Source organism: Ambystoma mexicanum, chromosome 13 (genome assembly GCF_040938575.1).
Source record: "Ambystoma mexicanum isolate Mex_15411 chromosome 13, UKY_AmexF1_1, whole genome shotgun sequence".
Classification (NCBI taxonomy): domain Eukaryota; kingdom Metazoa; phylum Chordata; class Amphibia; order Caudata; family Ambystomatidae; genus Ambystoma; species Ambystoma mexicanum.
The window spans coordinates 17,847,008-17,867,004 of NC_090938.1; the positions used below are offsets into that span (position 1 = coordinate 17,847,008).

A 19,997-nucleotide genomic window follows, 5' to 3' on the forward strand; every position below is an offset into this window, starting at 1 on the left:
TGTGTACTAGCACCTCTCCGTCTCCTTCACTAGTTTTCGTTTCCACCACTTCACTCCTTTCTTTATGAAGGTTGTCAAGATTTCCCCATCACTTCTTTCTAACGCCCCTTTTTTCAGTTTCCAGAAGTTTCTCCACTCACCTCATTCAATCCTTCCTCTACTCACTCTGCTTCACTGCCCTATATTCCGTGTCCTTTCCTTGTCCATCTCTTGTCTCTCTGTTCTCACCCCAGCTGTCTAATCTCCTCCTGCCATCTACGCTCCTTTGGGGCACCTCTCCTAGAACAATTCAGACTTTCCAATGGGCAGCTATACAGCTCTCCTCTCTTCTGCGCACCTTTGAATACCTCCTTTGCTCTTCCGCCGCCTCCCTTAAAGCACATCAGATTCTCCAGTCCCCTACTCTCCCTCTTCTGAGTACCTGTGATCTGTTGTTGTTTTAGAGTAAGGATGGACTTTGCCTAGGACCACACTTTGGCATATCTACTGGATCCGCTAAGCTAAGAACATGTAAACAGTAGGGGTTGGAACTTCCAGCTGGCCTCTTTCTGAAGGCTTTGATTTATAGGCAAGGGTGTCTCGAGAAGAGGCGAGAATTTACTAGAATACGTTAAGGAACTTCTCTCAAACTCTTGAAGTGTTAAACGCGCTGAGGAAACATCACTTGACTTTCATTTCACCCAGAAACTCTTTGACTTTGGGAATCCCCTGTTAGTTTGAGCTCCTACACTAGAAATGATAGGCGTTTTCCCACCCCTTCTACAGTCGCACCCCTTCTATGGACAATAAAGGTTGTTCTGTTACAACCCCACCAGTATTAAAAAACCATCACTTAGAGGCTCTTGCAGTCCATCCTACTAAGAATCAATACTGAGTACTGCTGTGATTGTTGTTTGCAGAAAAGAAGTTCAACCCATGAGGTTCAGCATTGGAATATTTTTTTAAATTATTTTATTTAAAACCTACATTTTTAGCCTCCTGCTTAATGCTCTAAAAATATCTTGCATGCAAGCTAGCTTTTGTAGTAGTAATTACTCCAATAAGGAGAGTTCGAGTCCTGCAAGCCTTGTCAATCTATGGAACCACGTGTCACCATCCACACAGACAAGAGGGTGTTCAGAACGCACCCCACACATCTCTCCAAAATACACTTCTGGCGATGGGTCCTTTATGAGATTGTAGTAATGACCACTTGCCGCTCTCTTCTCTCTCACAGGCTCTCCAGGTGGCACGGCAGATCCTTCTCCAGCAGGCATCTGGACTGAGCTCTCCGGGTATCAACGACAACAAGCAGTCATCGGTACAGGTGAGGCCCCAATGCAGAGGGAAGGGACCCTGTTACGGTTAAGCCGCAGGCAGCCTCTACTGCGCATATAGATGCAGATGTGGCACAGCCAGTGCAGGCTTCACCAACCTCCAGATCAACATAGTCTCGGGAGGATAGCTCAGCGGCAACGCGCTCGCCTTGGAAACAAGACGGCACGAAGCAACACAGGTTCGACCCCCAGGTCCGCTCTTCGAATCCTCTGGGTATTAAGCACGTTATAAATACGCAACTAAGAGACACATTCCTGTAACAGCGCCTCAATGCCCCCAGCAGGGTTGTGTGAGCGCTTAAAAAAAGTATAAAAAACATCAGGTGGCAGTTTAGAGCTCATATAAGGGCCTACCAGTGATTGACTCGCAGGGGCCTGGTGGGACCGCCCCCACCAGTGACCAGATCACTCTGGGGCAGGCGAGGTTTGAGCAGTATGAGCTGCCACCCACTGCCACTTACCAGGTGTCTGAGGGTGTGGTTGGGACCCAGTGTTGGAGGGCATCTCACTGCATTCCAGTGACTGGCATCATTGTGAGGTTCCGGGGCAGGCTCTGCCAGTGACGAGATCACTGTAGGGTGGGAAAGAATTGCTGGGAAGATGCCATCAGAGACGGAGGGCACAAGCTGCGTATGTCCTTTCCCTGGTGGGTGACAGGACAGGCAATAGGTGAGCTTCCACAAAGGGGGCATTCTGCACCCATGATCTGCCCTATTTAGTACTAGCGGCTTTTTATGGTGGTTCCAGTGGTTGCTAACATCCAGCTCTTGTCTTTGCGCCCCCCCACCCCCTCCCTTCCCTGCCCCAATCCATTTCTATTGCTCATCTGTTTAAAGGGGTGTTTTAATGGCTATACCTAATCCTGCACCCCTACATTCTGCCCTGCAAAGAAGTGACGCTTTATCACTGCTTGATGTTATGTTTTGTTATTTGGCATTTCTATAGCGCTCTATGTATCATTGTTATGACCTCAAAGCGCTGGTAGGCTGAACGCCCTCGGGAATCGTAGTCCAGGTCAGTCGAGAGAACAGGGCTTGATCCGAGGTCGAACCTCCGGGGCTGGCCTCTGCCATCCACTCAGTCAGATGGTTCCCAGGCACCTGCTGCTGGCATCTGTGCGCAACTGGCAAAGCCACTTGGAAGCCTGCCAGGCCTGTGCAGCCTTTCTTCTCCTCTTCGGTGCATTAAGGCAGTGCCATTGAATTGGAGATGATAAGACTTGGGGGATTAGAGATGCTAGAACCTGTGGCAGCAAAGGCGGTGCATTCCAGTTGCATGGGTACCGTGGAGGAAGGGCTGCGGGTGGGCACATGAATAGGTGGTGCCAGTGTGACTGGCGCGCGGTCCAGAGGAAGATGGTTACTTGGGACACTAGAATTGAGATTTGGGGATTCATTTTGTAAGCCCCAATTCTGCATTTAAGATGGAGGTGCTGGATGGATGCTGAGCGGGGGGCGGATGTGGGGGGCGGGGAGAGGCATAACTTGCAAGTGGCCCTGTGACGTATGTGGCGCGGTGCCTGCTGAATTGTGGGATTTGTTGTTTCACGTTTTCTATCTGAACACGTTGTGGTAGGCCCAGCAGAAAGCACGGGGTGCTTGAAGGCGTCTCACAGCCTGGGGACACCCTGCAGTTATTCTGAGCTTGGGCGTGGGTGGGTGTGGGCTGGACTGGTGCCCCGGGGACATTGGTTGGCAGTGCGTCCGGTGGTGTCGCCCTGTGAGGCCTAGGGTTGGCTCCCTTGTTTGGTGTTGGGCCGAGGGCTCTGGCCACCGGGTGCGGGTGGGGGTGTGATGCTGGGCTGCCCTCTGGCGAGGCCCTCTGGAGTTCAGAGGATCGCACTCAGCAGTTGGGTGTCCTCCAGGCAACTTTCCCAACACTGACTGCAGGAAGGAAATGCGCTCATCACATGGAAAATATTGTGAAAGAACAAAGCAGAGGAAACCCAGACTCTGAGAGAGAGAGAGAGAGAGAGAGAGAGTTTGTATGTGTTTGTGTCTGTTACTTGCTGTCTGTGTGCGCGCATCACTGTGGTTTAGTGTGTGTTGCCTTTCTCATTGTGTGTGTCCGTTTGTGTACCATTTTGGGTCTGTGCCTGTGTGGCTTAGTTTTTGTCTGTGTGTGTTCTCTTGTGCCTCTTAGTTTGAGTTCCCCCGACCCCGGAAAAGTGTGTGTGTGTGCGTGCACGAGTGTGTGTGTTTCACTTTGGGTGTTACTCTGACTCGGTGAATATGTTTCTTCCATGTTCTGTGTGTGTGTCGCCCTCCTGAGTGCAGGTGTGTGTGCATGTGCCTGTCAGTTTCTGTGCCCCTGGGTCTGCGTGTTTGTTAGTTTTGTCTTGTGTGTGCCCTGGGGCCTCTTATTGTGTGTTGCTCTTTTGAGTGTACCTGTGTGTTTTCTCTGTTTGTGTTCGTTTGGGTGCAACACTGTATTTGCTAGTGTGTCTGTGTTAGTTTTCCTCTAGTGTTTGTGTGTGTCTCTGTTAGTTTGTGTCGGTTTCTGTGCATCCTAGATGGATGTGTGTGTGTGTGTCTGTGTGTGTGTGTGTGTTAGTCTGTGTGTGTGGGGTGGGGGGGGGCTCGTGCCTCTATGCAGCTCTTAGTGTGTGTATGTGTTAGTTTTCCTCTAGTGTTTCTTTGTGTGTGTGTGTGTGTGTGTGTGTCAGCGGCTCTCTGTTAGTTTGTGTCCATTTCTCTGCTTCCTAGATGGATGTGTGTGTGTGTGTGTGTTAGTCTGTGTGTGTGGGGGCCCGGGGGGCTCGTGCCTCTATGCAGCTCTTAGTGTGTGTATGTGTTAGTTTTCCTCTAGTGTTTCTTTGTGTATGTTTGTGTGTGTTTTGCTTTGTGTCTGTTAGTTTGTGTCGGTTTCTGTGCATCCTAGATGGATGTGTGTGTGTTTGTTAGTCTGTGCCCCCGTGCCTCTATGCAACTCTTAGTGTGTGCATGATGTGTGTTTGTTGTGTTGTGTGTCTGGTCCTCGTGTTCTCCGGCTCTCTCCATCCCTAGTCCCTCAGGTGCCCTCTGTGGGCATTTGCCACAATGTGTCCACAATGGGCCGCGCTGAGGACGGGCCGGTGGGCACCCACCGCCACCGCCGCCGCCGCGCCACCGCGTGATGGCCGGAGATTGCTTTCCTTTGTGTGCGGCTCGGCGGCCGCTCGACTGGAAAAGTGTATTTTGTTGATTTGGAAGTTGAGTGAAACGGGTAATGATGATGGATCAATAGTCGCTCCGTTCCGGGGAAGTCCCGCCACCTCGCCTCGCCGCCGCGCATCACACATTTTACGCTTGAACTTGCAATGTGCTCTGGGTGCTCCCACAGCACCCCAAACAACCACCCCTCCAACACACCCGCCACCACTGCCACAGCTCTCATCAACAGCAGCGCCACCTGGCAATGCCCTTATCTGAGACTTCAATGCCCCCCCCCGCACTGCCGAGTACCCTAGCCATGCAGGAGATCTCCCCAGGGTAGGAAGTAGGCCGGGCAGCAATGCCAGGGTGTCGGTGGGTTTCTTGTCTCTCCTGTTTTTTCTCACTATCCTTTCTCTTCTGCCCGCCTTGTGCTGGTCTTGTCTCTCCTCCTGGTTTTTCTGACTATCCTTTCTCTTCTGCCCGCCTTGTGCTGGCCTTCACTCTCCTGGTTTTTCTAACTATCCTTTCTCTTTGTTCTGGTTCTATTATGCAGGGCACAGAAGCCTTGTTCTGGCTATCGTATGCAGGGCCACAATGCCTTGTTCTGGCTATGGTGAGCCTTATTCTGGCTACGGTGTGCAGGGCCTCAGAGCCTGATCTGACTATGGTATGCAGGACTAAGAGTTTCGTTTTGGCTATGTTATGCAGGCTGTGTGCCTTGTTCTGGCTATGGTGTGCGGGGCCCAGAGCCTGGTTCTGGCTATGGTGTGCATGGCCAAGAGCCTGGTTCTGGCTATGGTATGCGGGCCCAGAGTCTTGTTCTGGCTATGCTATGCAGGCTGGACGCCTTATTCTGGCGATAGTATGCAGGGCCCAGAGCCTTGTTCTGGCCATGTTCTGCGGGCTGGGAGGCTTATTCTGGCGATAGTATGCAGGGCCCAGAGCCTTGTTATGGCCATGTTCTGCGGGCTGGGAGGCTTATTCTGGCGATAGTATGCAGGGCCCAGAGCCTTGTTATGGCCATGTTATGAGGGCTGGGAGCCTGGTTCTGGCGATAGGATGCAGGGCCCAGAGCCTTGTTCTGGCCACGTTCTGTGGGCTGGGAGCCTGGTTCTGGCTATGTTCTGCGGGCTGGGAGCCATATTCTGGCGATAGGATGCAGGGCCCAGAGCCTTGTTCTGGCCACGTTCTGCAGGCTGGGAGCCTTATTCTGGCGATAGGATGCAGGGCCCAGAGCCTTGTTCTGGCCACGTTCTGCAGGCTGGGAGCCTTATTCTGGCGATAGTATGCAGGGCCCAGGGGATTGTTCCGGCCATTTTCTGGGGGCTGGGAGGCTGGTTCTGGCCATGTTATGCGGGCTGGGAGCCCGGTTCTGGCTATGGTATGCGGCGCCCAGAGGCTTGTTCCGGCCATGTTCTAGGGGCTGGGAGCCTGGTTCTGGCTATTGAATGCAGGGCCCAGAGCCTTGTTCTGGCCATGTTCTGCGGGCTGGGAGCCTGGTTATGGCTATGGTATGTGGGGCCCAGAGGCTTTTTCCGGCCATGTTCTGGGGGCTGGGAGCCTGGTTCTGGCTATGGAATGCAGGGCCCAAAGCCTTGTTCTGGTCATGTTCTGTGGGCTGGGAGTCTTATTATGGCGATAGGATGCAGGGCACAGAGCCTTGTTCTGGCCATGTTATGCGGGCTGGGAGCCTTATTCTGGCGATGTTCTGCAGGCTGGGAGCCTGGTTCTGGCTATGTTCTGCGGGCTGGGAGTCTTATTCTGGGGATAATATGCAGGTCCCAGAGCCTTGTTCTGGCCATGTCCTGCGGGCTGGGAGCCTGGTTCTGGCTATGGTATGCGGGGCCCAGAGGCCATGTTCTGGGTGCTGGGAGCCTGGTTCTGCCCTTGTTATGCGGGCTGGGAGCCTGGTTCTGGCTATGGTATGCGGGGCCCAGAGGCTTGTTCCGGCCATGTTCTAGGGGCTGGGAGCCTGGTTCTGGCTATGGTATGCGGGGCCCAGAGGCCATGTTCTGGGTGCTGGGAGCCTGGTTCTGCCCTTGTTATGCGGGCTGGGAGCCTGGTTCTGGCTATGGTATGCAGGGCACAGAGCCTTGTTCTGGTCATGTTCTGCGGGCTGGGAGCCTTATTCTGGCGATAGGATGCAGGGCCCAGAGCCTTGTTCTGGCCACGTTCTGCGGGCTGGGAGTTTTATTCTGGCGATAGGATGCAGGGCACAGAGCCTTGTTCTGGTCATGTTCTGCGGGCTCGGAGCCTTATTCTGGCGATAGGATGCAGGGCCCAGAGCCTTGTTCTGGCCACGTTCTGCGGGCTGGGAGTCTTATTCTGGCGATAGGATGCAGGGCCCAGAGCCTTGTTCTGGCCACGTTCTGCGGGCTGGGAGTTTTATTCTGGCGATGGTATGCAGGGCCCAGAGCCTTGTTCTGGCCATGTTATGCGGGCTGGGAGTATTGTTCTGGATTTTATGCACGGCCCAGAGCCTTGTTCTGGCTATATTCTGTGGGCTGGGAGCCTGATTCTGGCTATGGAATGCAGGGCCCAGAGCCTTGTGCTGGCCATGTTATGCAGGCTGGGAGTCTTGGTCTGGATGTTATGCGGCCTGGGAGCCTTGATTTAGCTATTGTATGCAGGGCCCAGAGCCTTGTTCTGGCTGTGGTATGCAGGGCCCGAGCCTTGTTCTGGCTGTGGTATGCAGGGCCCAAGCCTTGTTCTGGCTATGGTATGCAGGGCGAAGAGCCTTGTTCTGGCTATGGTATGCAGGGCGAAGAGCCTTGTTTTGGCTGTGGTATGCAGGGCCCGAGCCTTGTTCTGGCTATGGTATGCAGGGCCAAGAGCCATGTTCTGGCTGTGGTATGCAGGACCCAGAGCCTTGTTCTGGGTATGGTATGCAGGGCCCGAACCTTGTTCTGGCTGTGGTATGCAGGGCCCGAGCCTTGTTCTGGCTGTGGTATGCAGGGCCAAGAGCCTTGTTCTGGCTGTGGTATGCAGGACCCAGAGCCTTGTTCTGGCTATGGTATGCAGGGCCCAGAGCCTTGTTCTGGCTATGGTATGCAGGGCCCGAGCCTTGTTCTGGCTGTGGTATGCAGGACCCAGAGCCTTGCTCTGGCTGTGGTATGCAGGACCCTGTGGTATGCAGGGCCGAGAGCCTTGTTCTGGCTATGATATGTGGGGCCCCGAGCCTTGTTTTGGATATGGTATGCAGGGCCAAGAGCCTTGTTCTGGTTATGGTATGCAGGACCCAGAGGCTTGTTCTGGCTGTGGTATGCAGGGCAGAGAGCCTTGTTCTGGCTATGGTATGCAGGGTCCAGAGCCTTGATCTGGCTGTGGTTTGCAGGACCCTGTGGTATGCAGGTCCGAGAGCCTTGTTCTGGCTGTGGTGTGCAGGGCCCGAGCCTTGTTCTGGCTGTGGTATGCAGGGCCCGAGCCTTGTTCTGGCTGTGGTATGCAGGGCTCGAGCCTTGTTCTGGCTGTGGTATGCAGGGCCCAAGCCTTGTTCTGGCTATGGTATGCAGGGCGAAGAGCCTTGTTCTGGCTATGCTATGCAGGGCGAAGAGCCTTGTTCTGGCTGTGGTATGCAGGGCCCGAGCCTTGTTCTGGCTATGGTATGCAGGGCCAAGAGCCATGTTCTGGCTGTGGTATGCAGGACCCAGAGCCTTGTTCTGGGTATGGTATGCAGGGCCTGAACCTTGTTCTGGCTGTGGTATGCAGGGCCCGAGCCTTGTTCTGGCTGTGGTATGCAGGGCCAAGAGCCTTGTTCTGGCTGTGGTATGCAGGACCCAGAGCCTTGTTCTGGCTATGGTATGCAGGGCCCAGAGCCTTGTTCTGGCTATGGTATGCAGGGCCCGAGCCTTGTTCTGGCTGTGGTATGCAGGACCCAGAGCCTTTTTCTGGCTATGATATGCAGGGCCCAGAGCCTTGCTCTGGCTGTGGTATGCAGTACCCTGTGGTATGCAGGGCCGAGAGCCTTGTTCTGGCTATGATATGTGGGGCCCCGAGCCTTGTTTTGGATATGGTATGCAGGACCCAGAGGCTTGTTCTGGCTGTGGTATGCAGGGCAGAGAGCCTTGTTCTGGCTATGGTATGCAGGGCCCAGAGCCTTGATCTGGCTGTGGTTTGCAGGACCCTGTGCTATGCAGGTCCGAGAGCCTTGTTCTGGCTGTGGTGTGCAGGGCCCGAGCCTTGTTCTGGCTGTGGTATGCAGGGCCCGAGCCTTGTTCTGGCTGTGGTATGCAGGGCCAAGAGCCTTGTTCTGGCTATGGTATGCAGGACCCAGAGGCTTGTTCTGGCTGTGGTGTGCAGGGCAGAGAGCCTTGTTCTGGCTATGGTATGCAGGGCCCAGAGCCTTGCTCTGGCTGTGGTTTGCAGGACCCTGTGGTATGCAGGGCCAAGAGCCTTGTTCTGGCTGTGGTGTGCAGGGCCCGAGCCTTGTTCTGGCTGTGGTATGCAGGGCCCGAGCCTTGTTCTGGCTGTGGTATGCAGGGCCAAGAGCCTTGTTCTGGCTGTAGTATGCAGGGCCTAGATCCTTGTTCTGGCTATGGTATTAGGGCCCGAGCCTTGTTCTGGCTGTGGTATGCAGGACCCAGAGCCTTGTTCTGGCTATGATAAGCAGGGCTCGGAGCCTTGCTCTGGCTGTGGTATGCAGGCCCCTCTGGTATGCAGGGCCGAGAGCCTTGTTCTTGCTATGGTATGTGGGACCCCGAGCCTTGTTTTGGCTATGGTATGCAGGGCCAAGAGCCATGTTCTGGCTGTGGTATGCAGGACCCAGAGCCTTGTTCTGGCTGTGGTATGCAGGGCCAAGAGCCTTGTTCTGGCTGTGGTATGCAGGACCCAGAGCCTTTTTCTGGCTATGATATGCAGGGCCCAGAGCCTTGTTCTGGCTATGGTATGCAGGGCCAAGAGCCTTGTTCTGGCTGTGGTATGCAGGACCCAGAGCCTTGTTCTGGCTATGATATGCAGGGCCCAGAGCCTTGCTCTGGCTGTGGTATGCAGGACCCTGTGGTATGCAGGGCCGAGAGCCTTGTTCTGGCTATGATATGTGGGGCCCAGAGCCTTGTTCTGGCTATGGTATGCAGGGCCCGAGCCTTGTTCTGGCTGTGGTATGCAGGACCCAGAGCCTTGTTCTGGCTATGATATGCAGGGCCCAGAGCCTTGCTCTGGCTGTGGTATGCAGTACCCTGTGGTATGCAGGGCCGAGAGCCTTGTTCTGGCTATGATATGTGGGGCCCCGAGCCTTGTTTTGGATATGGTATGCAGGACCCAGAGGCTTGTTCTGGCTGTGGTATGCAGGGCAGAGAGCCTTGTTCTGGCTATGGTATGCAGGGCCCAGAGCCTTGATCTGGCTGTGGTTTGCAGGACCCTGTGGTATGCAGGTCCGAGAGCCTTGTTCTGGCTGTGGTGTGCAGGGCCCGAGCCTTGTTCTGGCTGTGGTATGCAGGGCCCGAGCCTTGTTCTGGCTGTGGTATGCAGGGCCAAGAGCCTTGTTCTGGCTATGGTATGCAGGACCCAGAGGCTTGTTCTGGCTGTGGTGTGCAGGGCAGAGAGCCTTGTTCTGGCTATGGTATGCAGGGCCCAGAGCCTTGCTCTGGCTGTGGTTTGCAGGACCCTGTGGTATGCAGGGCCAAGAGCCTTGTTCTGGCTGTGGTGTGCAGGGCCCGAGCCTTGTTCTGGCTGTGGTATGCAGGGCCCGAGCCTTGTTCTGGCTGTGGTATGCAGGGCCAAGAGCCTTGTTCTGGCTGTAGTATGCAGGGCCTAGATCCTTGTTCTGGCTATGGTATTAGGGCCCGAGCCTTGTTCTGGCTGTGGTATGCAGGACCCAGAGCCTTGTTCTGGCTATGATAAGCAGGGCTCGGAGCCTTGCTCTGGCTGTGGTATGCAGGCCCCTCTGGTATGCAGGGCCGAGAGCCTTGTTCTTGCTATGGTATGTGGGACCCCGAGCCTTGTTTTGGCTATGGTATGCAGGGCCAAGAGCCTTGTTCTGGCTATGCTATGCAGGGCCTAGCACCTTGCTCTGGCTGTGGTATGCAGGACCCAGAGCCTTGCACTGGCTGTGGTATGCAGGACCAAGAGCCTTGTTCTGGCTGTGGTATGCAGGGCCGAGAGACCTTGTTCTGGCTATGGTATGCAGGGCCCGAGCCTTGTTTTGGCTACAGTATGCAGGCCCAATAGCCTTGTTCTGCCTATGGTATGCAGGGCCCAGAGCCTTATTCTGGCTGTGGTATGCGGGGCTCAGCGCCTTGTCCTGGCTGTGATATGCTAGGCCCAGCACCTTGTTTCGGCTATGGTATGCAGGGCCCAGCACCTTGTTTTGGCTATGGTATGTGGGGCCCAGTGCCATGTTTCGGCTCTGATATGTGGGGCCCAGAGCCTTGTCCTGGCTATGGTATGCAGGGCCCAGTGCCTTGTTTCGGCCATGGTATGCGGGGCTCAGTGCCTTGTTTCAGCTCTGGTATGCAGGGCCCAGCACCTTATTTCGGCTCTTGTATGTGGGGCCCAGCGCCTTGTTCTGGCTCTGATATGCGGGACCCAACGCCTTGTCGTGGCTATGGTATGCGGGGCCCAGTTTCTTGTCCTGGCTATAATATGCGGGGCCCAGCGCCTTGTTTCGGCTATGGTATGCAGGGCCCAGCACCTTATTTCGGCTCTGGTATGTGGGGCCCAGCGCCTTGTTCTGGCTCTGATATGCGGGACCCAACGCCTTGTCGTGGCTATGGTATGCGGGGCCCAGTTTCTTGTCCTGGCTATAATATGCGGGGCCCAGCGCCTTGTTTCGGCTATGGTATGCAGGGCCCAGCACCTTATTTCGGCTCTGGTATGCGGGGCCCAGCGCCTTGTTCTGGCTCTGGTATGCGGGAGCCAGTGCCTTGTTTTGGCTATGGTATGCGGGTCCAGTGCCTTATTTCGGCTATTGTATGCGGGTCCAGAGCCTTGTCCTGGCTATGATATGTGGGGCCCAGTGCCTTGTCCTGGCTGTGGTATGCAGGGCCCATCGCCTTGTTTCGACTTTGGTATGCAGGGCCCAGTGCCTTGTTTCGGCTATGTTATGTGGGGCCCAGCGCCTTGTCGTGGCTATGGTATGTGGGGCACAGCGCTTTGTCGTGGATATGGTATGCAGGGCCCAGCGCCTTGTCGTGGCTATGGTATGTGGGGCCCAGCGCCTTGTTTCGGCTATGGTATGCGGGGGCCAGCGCCTTGTTTCAGCTCTGGTATGCGGGACCCAGAGCCTGGTCCTGGCTATGTTATGCAGGGCCCGTGCCTTGTTTCGACTATGGTATGCAGGGCCCAGCACCTTGTTTCGGCTCTGGTATGCGGGACCCAGAGCCTGGTCCTGGCTATGGTATGCGGGGCCCAGAGCCTTGTCCTGGCTATGGTATGCAGGGCCCATCACCTTGTTTCGGCTATGGTATGCGGGGCCCAGTGCCTTGTTTAAGCTCTGGTATGGGGGACCCAGAGCCTTGTCCTGGCTAAGGTATGAGGGGCGCAGTGCCTTGTCATTGCTATGGTATGTGGGGCCCAGGGCCTTGTTTTGGCTCTGGTATGCGGGGCCCAGCGCCTTGTCCTAGCTATGGTATGCAGGGCCCAGCGCCCTGTTTGGCTATGGTATGCAGGGCCCAGCGCCTTCTTTCGTGTATGGTATGCGGGGCCCGCGCCTTTTTTGGCTCTTGTATGGGGGACCAGCGCCTTGTCCTGGCTCTGGTGCAGGGCCCAGCACCTTGTTTTGGCTCTCGTAAGCGGGGGCCCAGTGCCTTGTTTCAGCTATGGTATGCGGGGCCCAGAGCCTTGTGCTGGCTATTGTATGAGGGGCCCAGAGCCTTGTCCTGGCTATGCAGAGCCCAGCGCCTTGTTTTGGCTCTCGTATGCGGGGACCCATTGCCTTGTTTCGGCTATGGGATGCAGGGCCCAGTGCCTTGTTTCGGCTCGGTAGGCGGGGCCCAACGCCTTGTCCTGGCTATGGTATGCAGGGCCGAGTGCCTTGTCGTGGCTATGGTATGCAGGGCCCCGCGCCTTGTCCTGGACATGGTATGCAGGGCCCAGGGCCTTGTTTTGGCTCTGGTATGCGCGGCCCAGCGTCTTGTCCTGGCTGTGGTATGCGGGGCCCAGCACCTTGTTTTGGCTATGATATGTGGGGGCCCAGCACCTTGTTTTGGCTCTGGTATGTGGGGCCCAGAGCCTTGTCCTGGCTGTGGTATGCAGGGCCCAGCGCCTTGTTTCCGCTATGGTATGCAGGGCCCAGAGCCCTGTCCTGGCTATGGTATGCAGGGCCCAGAGACTTGTCCTGGCTATGGTATGCAGAGCCCAGTGCCTTGTTTCAGCTCTGGTATGCGGGGCCCAGCACCTTGTTTAGGCTATGGTATGCAGGGCCCAGTACTTGTCATGGCTATGGTATGCGGGGCCCAGCGCCTTGTTTCGACTATGGTATGCAGGGCCTTGTTTTGGCTATGGTATGCAGGGCCCAGGCCTTGTTTTGGCTCTGGTATGCAGGGCCCAGGGCCTTGTTTTGGCTCTGGTATGCGGGGCCCAGTGCCTTGTTCTGGCTGTGGTATGCAGGGCCTTGATTTGGCTATGGTATGCAGGGCCCAGGGCCTTGTTTTGGCCCTGGTATGCGGGGCCAGCGCCTTGTCCTAGCTATGGTATGCAGGGCCTGTTTTGTCTATGGTATGCAGGGCCTTGTTTTGGCTTGGTATGCGGGGCCCAGCACCTTGTCCTGGCTATGGTATGCAGGGCCCGGGGTCTTGTCCTGGCTGTGGTATGCTGGGCCCAGCGCCTTGTTTCGGCTATGGTATGTGGGACCCAGCGCTATGGTATGCAGGGCCTTGTCCTGGCTATGGTATTCAGGGCCCGGCGTCTTGTCCTGGCTATGGTATGCAGGGCCTTGTCTTGGCTATGGTATGCAGGGCCCAGGGCCTTGTTTTGGCTTGGTATGCTTGGCCCAGCGCCTTGTCCTGGCTATGGTATGCAGGGCCCGGCGTCTTGTCCTGGCTGTGGTATGCTGGGCCCAGCGCCTTGTTTCAGCTATGGTATGCTGGGCCCAGTTTCTTGTTTTGGCTATGGTATGTGGGACCCAGCGCTATGGTATGCAGGGCCTTGTCCTGGCTATGGTATGTAGGGCCCAGTGCCTTGTTTCGGCTATGGTATTTGGGACCCAGCGCTGTGGTATGCAGGTCCTTGTCCTGGCTATGGTATGCAGGGTCTTGTTTTGGCTATGGTATGCAGGGCCCAGGGCCTTGCTCTGGCTGTGGTTTGCAGGACCCTGTAGTATGCAGGGCCAAGAGCCTTGTTCTGGCTGTGGTGTGCAGGGCCCGAGCCTTGTTCTGGCTGTGGTATGCAGGGCCCGAGCCTTGTTCTGGCAGTGGTATGCAGGGCCAAGAGCCTTGTTCTGGCTGTAGTATGCAGGACCCAGAGCCTTGTTCTGGCTATGGTATGCAGGGCCTAGATCCTTGTTCTGGCTATGGTATGCAGGGCCCAAGCCTTGTTCTGGCTGTGGTATGCAGGACCCAGAGCCTTGTTCTGGCTATGATAAGCAGGGCCCAGGGCCTTGCTCTGGCTGTGGTATGCAGGACCCTGTGGTATGCAGGGCCGAGAGCCTTATTCTGGCTATGGTATGTGGGACCCCGAGCCTTGTTTTGGCTATGGTATGCAGGGCCAAAAGCCTTGTTCTGGCTATGGTATGCAGGGCCTAGCACCTTGCTCTGGCTGTGGTATGCAGGACCCAGAGCCTTGTTCTGGCTGTGGATGCAGGGCAGAGAGCCTTGTTCTGGACATGGTATGCAGGGCCCAGAGCCTTGCTCTGGCTGTGGTATGCAGGACCAAGAGCCTTGTTCTGGCTGTGGTATGCAGGTCCGAGATACCTTGTTCTGGCTATGGTATGCGGGGCCCAAGCCTTGTTTTGGCTACAGTATGCAGGCCCAAGAGCCTTGTTCTGCCTATGGTATGCAGGGCCAAGAGCCTTATTCTGGCTGTGGTATGCGGGGCTCAGCGCCTTGTCCTGGCTGTGATATGCTAGGCCCAGCACCTTGTTTCGGCAATGGTATGCAGGGACCAGCGCCTTGTTTTGGCTATGGTATGTGGGGCCCAGTGCCATGTTTCGGCTCTGATATGTGGGGCCCAGAGCCTTGTCCTGGCTATGGTATGCAGGGCCCAGTGCCTTGTTTCGGTCATGGTATGCGGGGCCTAGTGCCTTGTTTCAGCTCTGGTATGCAGGGCCCAGCACCTTATTTCGGCTCTTGTATGCGGGGCCCAGCACCTTGTTCTGGCTCTGATATGCGGTACCCAGGGCCTTGTCGTGGCTATGGTATGCAGGGCCCAGTTTCTTGTCCTGGCTATAATATGCGGGCCCAGCGCCTTGTTTCAGCTATGGTATGCAGGGCCTAGCACCTTATTTCGGCTCTGGTATGCAGGGCCCAGCGCCTTGTTCTGGCTCTGGTATGCGGGAGCCAGCGCCTTGTTTTGGCTATGGTATGCGGGTCCAGTGCCTTATTTCGGCTATTGTATGCGGGTCCAGAGCCTTGTCCTGGCTATGATATGTGGGGCCCAGTGCCTTGTCCTGGCTGTGGTATGCAGGGCCCATCGCCTTGTTTCGACTTTGGTATGCAGGGCCCAGTGCCTTGTTTCGGCTATGTTATGTGGGGCCCAGTGCCTTGTTTCGGCTATGTTATGTGGGGCCCAGCGCCTTGTCGTGGCTATGGTATGTGGGGCACAGCGCTTTGCTGTGGATATGGTATGCAGGGCCCAACGCCTTGTTTTGGCTATGGTATGCGGGGGCCAGTGCTTTGTTTCAGCTCTGGTATGCGGGACCCAGAGCCTGGTCCTGGCTATGGTATGCAGAGCCCGTGCCTTGTTTCGGCTATGGTATGCAGGGCCCAGCACCTTGTTTCGGCTGTGGTATGCCGGACCCAGAGCCTGGTCCTGGCTATGGTATGCGGGGCCCAGAGCCTTGTCCTGGCTATGGTATGCAGGGCCCATCACCTTGTTTCGGCTATGGTATGCGGGGCCCAGTGCCTTGTTTAAGCTCTGGTATGGGGGGCCCAGAGCCTTGTCCTAGCTAAGGTATGAGGGGCGCAGTGCCTTGTCATTGCTATGGTATGTGGGGCCCAGGGCCTTGTTTTGGCTCTGGTATGCGGTCCCAGCGCCTTGTCCTGGCTATGGTATGCAGGGCCCAGAGCCCTGTTTGGCTATGGTATGCAGGGCCCAGCGCCTTCTTTCGGGTATGGTATGCGGGGCCCCGCGCCTTTTTTGGCTCTGGTATGGGGGACCAGCGCCTTGTCCTGGCTCTGGTGCAGGGCCCAGCACCTTGTTTTGGCTCTCGTATCCGGGGGCCCAGTGCCTTGTTTCAGCTATGGTATGCGGGGCCCAGAGCCTTGTGCTGGCTATGGTATGAGGGGCCTAGAGCCTTGTCCTGGCTATGGTATGCAGAGCCCAGCGCCTTGTTTTGGCTCTCGTATGCGGGGGCCCATTGCCTTGTTTTTCGACTATGGTATGCAGGGCCCAGTGCCTTGTTTCGGCTCGGTAGGCGGGGCCCAACGCCTTGTCCTGGCTATAGTATGCAGGGCCCAGTGCCTTGTTTCGGCTATGTTATGTGGGGCCCAGTGCCTTGTTTCGGCTATGTTATGTGGGGCCCAGCGCCTTGTCGTGGCTATGGTATGTGGGGCACAGCGCTTTGCTGTGGATATGGTATGCAGGGCCCAACGCCTTGTTTTGGCTATGGTATGCGGGGGCCAGTGCTTTGTTTCAGCTCTGGTATGCGGGACCCAGAGCCTGGTCCTGGCTATGGTATGCAGAGCCCGTGCCTTGTTTCGGCTATGGTATGCAGGGCCCAGCACCTTGTTTCGGCTGTGGTATGCCGGACCCAGAGCCTGGTCCTGGCTATGGTATGCGGGGCCCAGAGCCTTGTCCTGGCTATGGTATGCAGGGCCCATCACCTTGTTTCGGCTATGGTATGCGGGGCCCAGTGCCTTGTTTAAGCTCTGGTATGGGGGGCCCAGAGCCTTGTCCTGGCTAAGGTATGAGGGGCGCAGTGCCTTGTCATTGCTATGGTATGTGGGGCCCAGGGCCTTGTTTTGGCTCTGGTATGCGGTCCCAGCGCCTTGTCCTGGCTATGGTATGCAGGGCCCAGAGCCCTGTTTGGCTATGGTATGCAGGGCCCAGCGCCTTCTTTCGGGTATGGTATGCGGGGCCCCGCGCCTTTTTTGGCTCTGGTATGGGGGACCAGCGCCTTGTCCTGGCTCTGGTGCAGGGCCCAGCACCTTGTTTTGGCTCTCGTATCCGGGGGCCCAGTGCCTTGTTTCAGCTATGGTATGCGGGGCCCAGAGCCTTGTGCTGGCTATGGTATGAGGGGCCTAGAGCCTTGTCCTGGCTATGGTATGCAGAGCCCAGCGCCTTGTTTTGGCTCTCGTATGCGGGGGCCCATTGCCTTGTTTCGACTATGGTATGCAGGGCCCAGTGCCTTGTTTCGGCTCGGTAGGCGGGGCCCAACGCCTTGTCCTGGCTATAGTATGCAGGGCCGAGTGCCTTGTCGTGGCTATGGTATGCAGGGCCCCGCGCCTTGTCCTGGACATGGTATGTGGGGGCCTAGCACCTTGTTTTGGCTCTGGTATGTGGGGCCCAGCGCCTTGTCCTGGCTGTGGTATGCAGGGCCCAGCGCCTTGTTTCCACTATGGTATGTTGGGCCCAGAGCCTTGTCCTGGCTATGGTATGCGGAGCCCAGTGCCTTGTTTCAGCTCTGGGTTGCGGGGCCCAGCACCTTGTTTCGGCTATGGTATGCGGGGCCCAGTACTTGTCATGGCTATGGTATGCGGGGCCCAGCGCCTTGTTTCGACTATGGTATGCAGGGCCTTGTTTTGGCTATGGTATGCAGGGCCCAGGCCTTGTTTTGGCTCTGGTATGCGGGGCCCAGCGCCTTGTTCTGGCTGTGGTATGCAGGGCCTTGTTTTGGCTATGGTATGCAGGGCACAGGGCCTTGTTTTGGCCCTGGTATGCGGGGCCAGCGCCTTGTCCTGGCTATGGTATGCAGGGCCTCTTTTGTCTATGGTATGCAGGGCCCAGGGACTTGTTTTGGCTTGGTATGCAGGGCCCAGCACCTTGTCCTGGCTATGGTATGCAGGGCCCGGGGTCTTGTCCTGGCTGTGGTATGCTGGGCCCAGCGCTTTGTTTCGGCTATGGTATGTGGGACCCAGCGCTATGGTATGCAGGGCCTTGTCCTGGCTATGGTATGCAGGGCCCGGCGTCTTGTCCTGGCTATGGTATGCAGGGCCTTGTCTTGGCTATGGTATGCAGGGCCCAGGGCCTTGTTTTGGCTTGGTATGGTTGGCCCAGCGCTTTGTCCTGGCTATGGTATGCAGGGCCCGGCGTCTTGTCCTGGCTGTGGTATGCTGGGCCCAGCGCCTTGTTTCGGCTATGGTATGTAGGGCCCAGTGCCTTGTTTCGGCTATGGAATGTGGGACCTAGCGCTATGGTATGCAGGGCCTTGTCCTGGCTATGGTATGCAGGGCCTTGTTTTGGCTATGGTATGCAGGGCCCGGCGTCTTGACTTGGCTATGGTATGCTGGGCCCAGCACCTTGTCCTGGCTATGATATGCAGGGCCCGGCGTCTTGTCCTGGCTGTGGTATGTGGCACCCAGCGCCTTGTTTCGGCTCTGATATGCAGGGCCCGGCGCCTTGTTTCGGCTCTGGTATGCAGGGCCCGGCGCCTTGTTTCGGCTCTGGTATGCACCTTGTCCCGGCTATAGTGCGTGCGTCCAGGCAACTATCCTGAGATTAAGGATTAGTGCCGAGCCGTCCCTCTGACAATTCTCGGGGTACCAGCTGGGACCCGAGTATCCACCTGCCACGTTACACGTACACCTAACGAACTGCAGCTGCTGGGTATGTGTAAGTTTGGGGCAAGGGGGTAGGGGCTGCCGAGAGTCTCAGTCCAGGGGCCGTCTGTGAGTGCTCAGAGATGTGACGTGAGTGCTTTGAAAGGACTCAGTCAGTGGAGGTGTGCTACGCCACATTACCATAGAACAGTGAGCGTAGAAGGGTCCCACTAAACCTGCGCAGAGACCCAGTACTGTGCCAGGGCCCGCATATTTTCTACTGGCATGCCTGTAACCGTGCGGCAGGCAGCTTTCCGCCACCGCCGCCACCACACACAGCTGCTCCCCACAGTGTCGACGGATGTGGGGCTGTTCCTCCAACCAACAGTGCACCAACGACACCATGAATGCCAGCTCCTCAGTCTTGCAGAAGTGCCAGCTTCTCCTTTGGCCTGGTCCCCCACCTCAGCCCCACCCTGGCTGGAGGGTGTGTGGGTGGAGGTCTGAGGTGCCAGTTTCTCCTTTGGCCTGGACCTCCACCTCACCCCCACCCTGGCTGGAGGGTGTGTGGGTGGGGGTCTGAGGTGCCAGCTTCTCCCCTGGCTGGTCCTCCACCTCACCCCCACCCTGGCTGGAGGGTGTGTGGGTGGGGGTCTGAGGTGCCAGTTTCTCCTTTGGCCTGGACCTCCACCTCACCCCCACCCTGGCTGGAGGGTGTGTGGGTGGGGGTCTGAGGTGCCAGCTTCTCCCCTGGCTGGTCCTCCACCTCACCCCCACCCTGGCTGTAGGATGCGTGGGTGGGGGGGGGGTGAGGTGCCAGCTTCTCCTCTGGCCTGGTCCCCCACCTCACCCCCACCCTGGCTGGAGGGTGTGGGGGGTGAGGTGCCAGCTTCTCCTCTGTCCTGGTCCCCCACCTGACTTCCATCCTGGCTGGGAGGGTGTGTGGGTGGGGTCTTAGGTGCCAGCTTTTCCCGTGGCCTGGTACTCCACCTCACCCCCACCCTGGCTGTAGGATGTGTGGGTGGGGGGTGAGGTGCCAGCTTCTCCTCTGGCCTGGTCCCCCACCTCACCCCCACCCTGGCTGGAGGGTATGGGGGGTTGAGGTGCCAGCTTCTCCTCTGGCCTGGTCCTCCACCTGACCGCCATCCTGGCTGGAGGATGTGTGGGTGGAGGTATGAGGTGCCAGCTTCTCCACTGGCCTGGTCCTCCACCTCACCGCCATCCCAGCTGGAGGGTGTGTGGGTGGGGGTGTGAGGTGCCAGCTTGTCCTCTGGCCTGGTCCCCTACCTCACCCCCATCCTGGCTGGAGGGTGTGTGGGTGGGGGTGTGAGGTGCCAGCTTCTCCTCCGGCCTGTTCCCCCACCTCTCCCCCATCCTGGCTGGAGGGTGTGGGGGGTGAGGTGCCAGCTTCTCCTCTGGCCTGGTCCCCCCTCACCGCCATCCTGGCTGGAGGGTGTGTGGGTGGGGGCGTGAGGTGCCAGCTTCTCCCCTGGCCTGGTCCTCCACCTCACCGCCATCCTGGCTGGAGGGTTTGTGGGTGGGGGTGTGAGATTCAAGCTTCTCCCCTGGCCTGGTCCCCCACCTCACTCCCATCCGGGCTGGAGGGTGTGTGGGTGGGGGTGTGAGGTGCCAGCTTCTCCCCTGGCCTGGTCCCCCACCTCACCCCCACCCTGGCTGGAGGGTGTGGGGGGTGAGGTGCCAGCTTCTCCTCTGGCCTGGTGCCCCACCTGACCGCCATCCTGGCTGGAGGGTGTATG

At 57.3% G+C, this 19,997-nt stretch overlaps 1 protein-coding gene across 2 annotated transcripts in view; it reads left to right on the top strand.

Moving 5' to 3' along the window:
- FOXP4 (forkhead box P4) overlaps positions 1-19,997 on the top strand; it is a 332,784-nt gene that overhangs the window by 212,628 nt on the left and 100,159 nt on the right. For both annotated transcript variants that reach the window (XM_069633027.1, XM_069633028.1), the window contains exon 3: positions 1,217-1,306. In XM_069633027.1, coding sequence (XP_069489128.1) covers positions 1,217-1,306 — 90 coding nt within the window. The remainder of the gene's footprint in view (positions 1-1,216; positions 1,307-19,997) is intronic.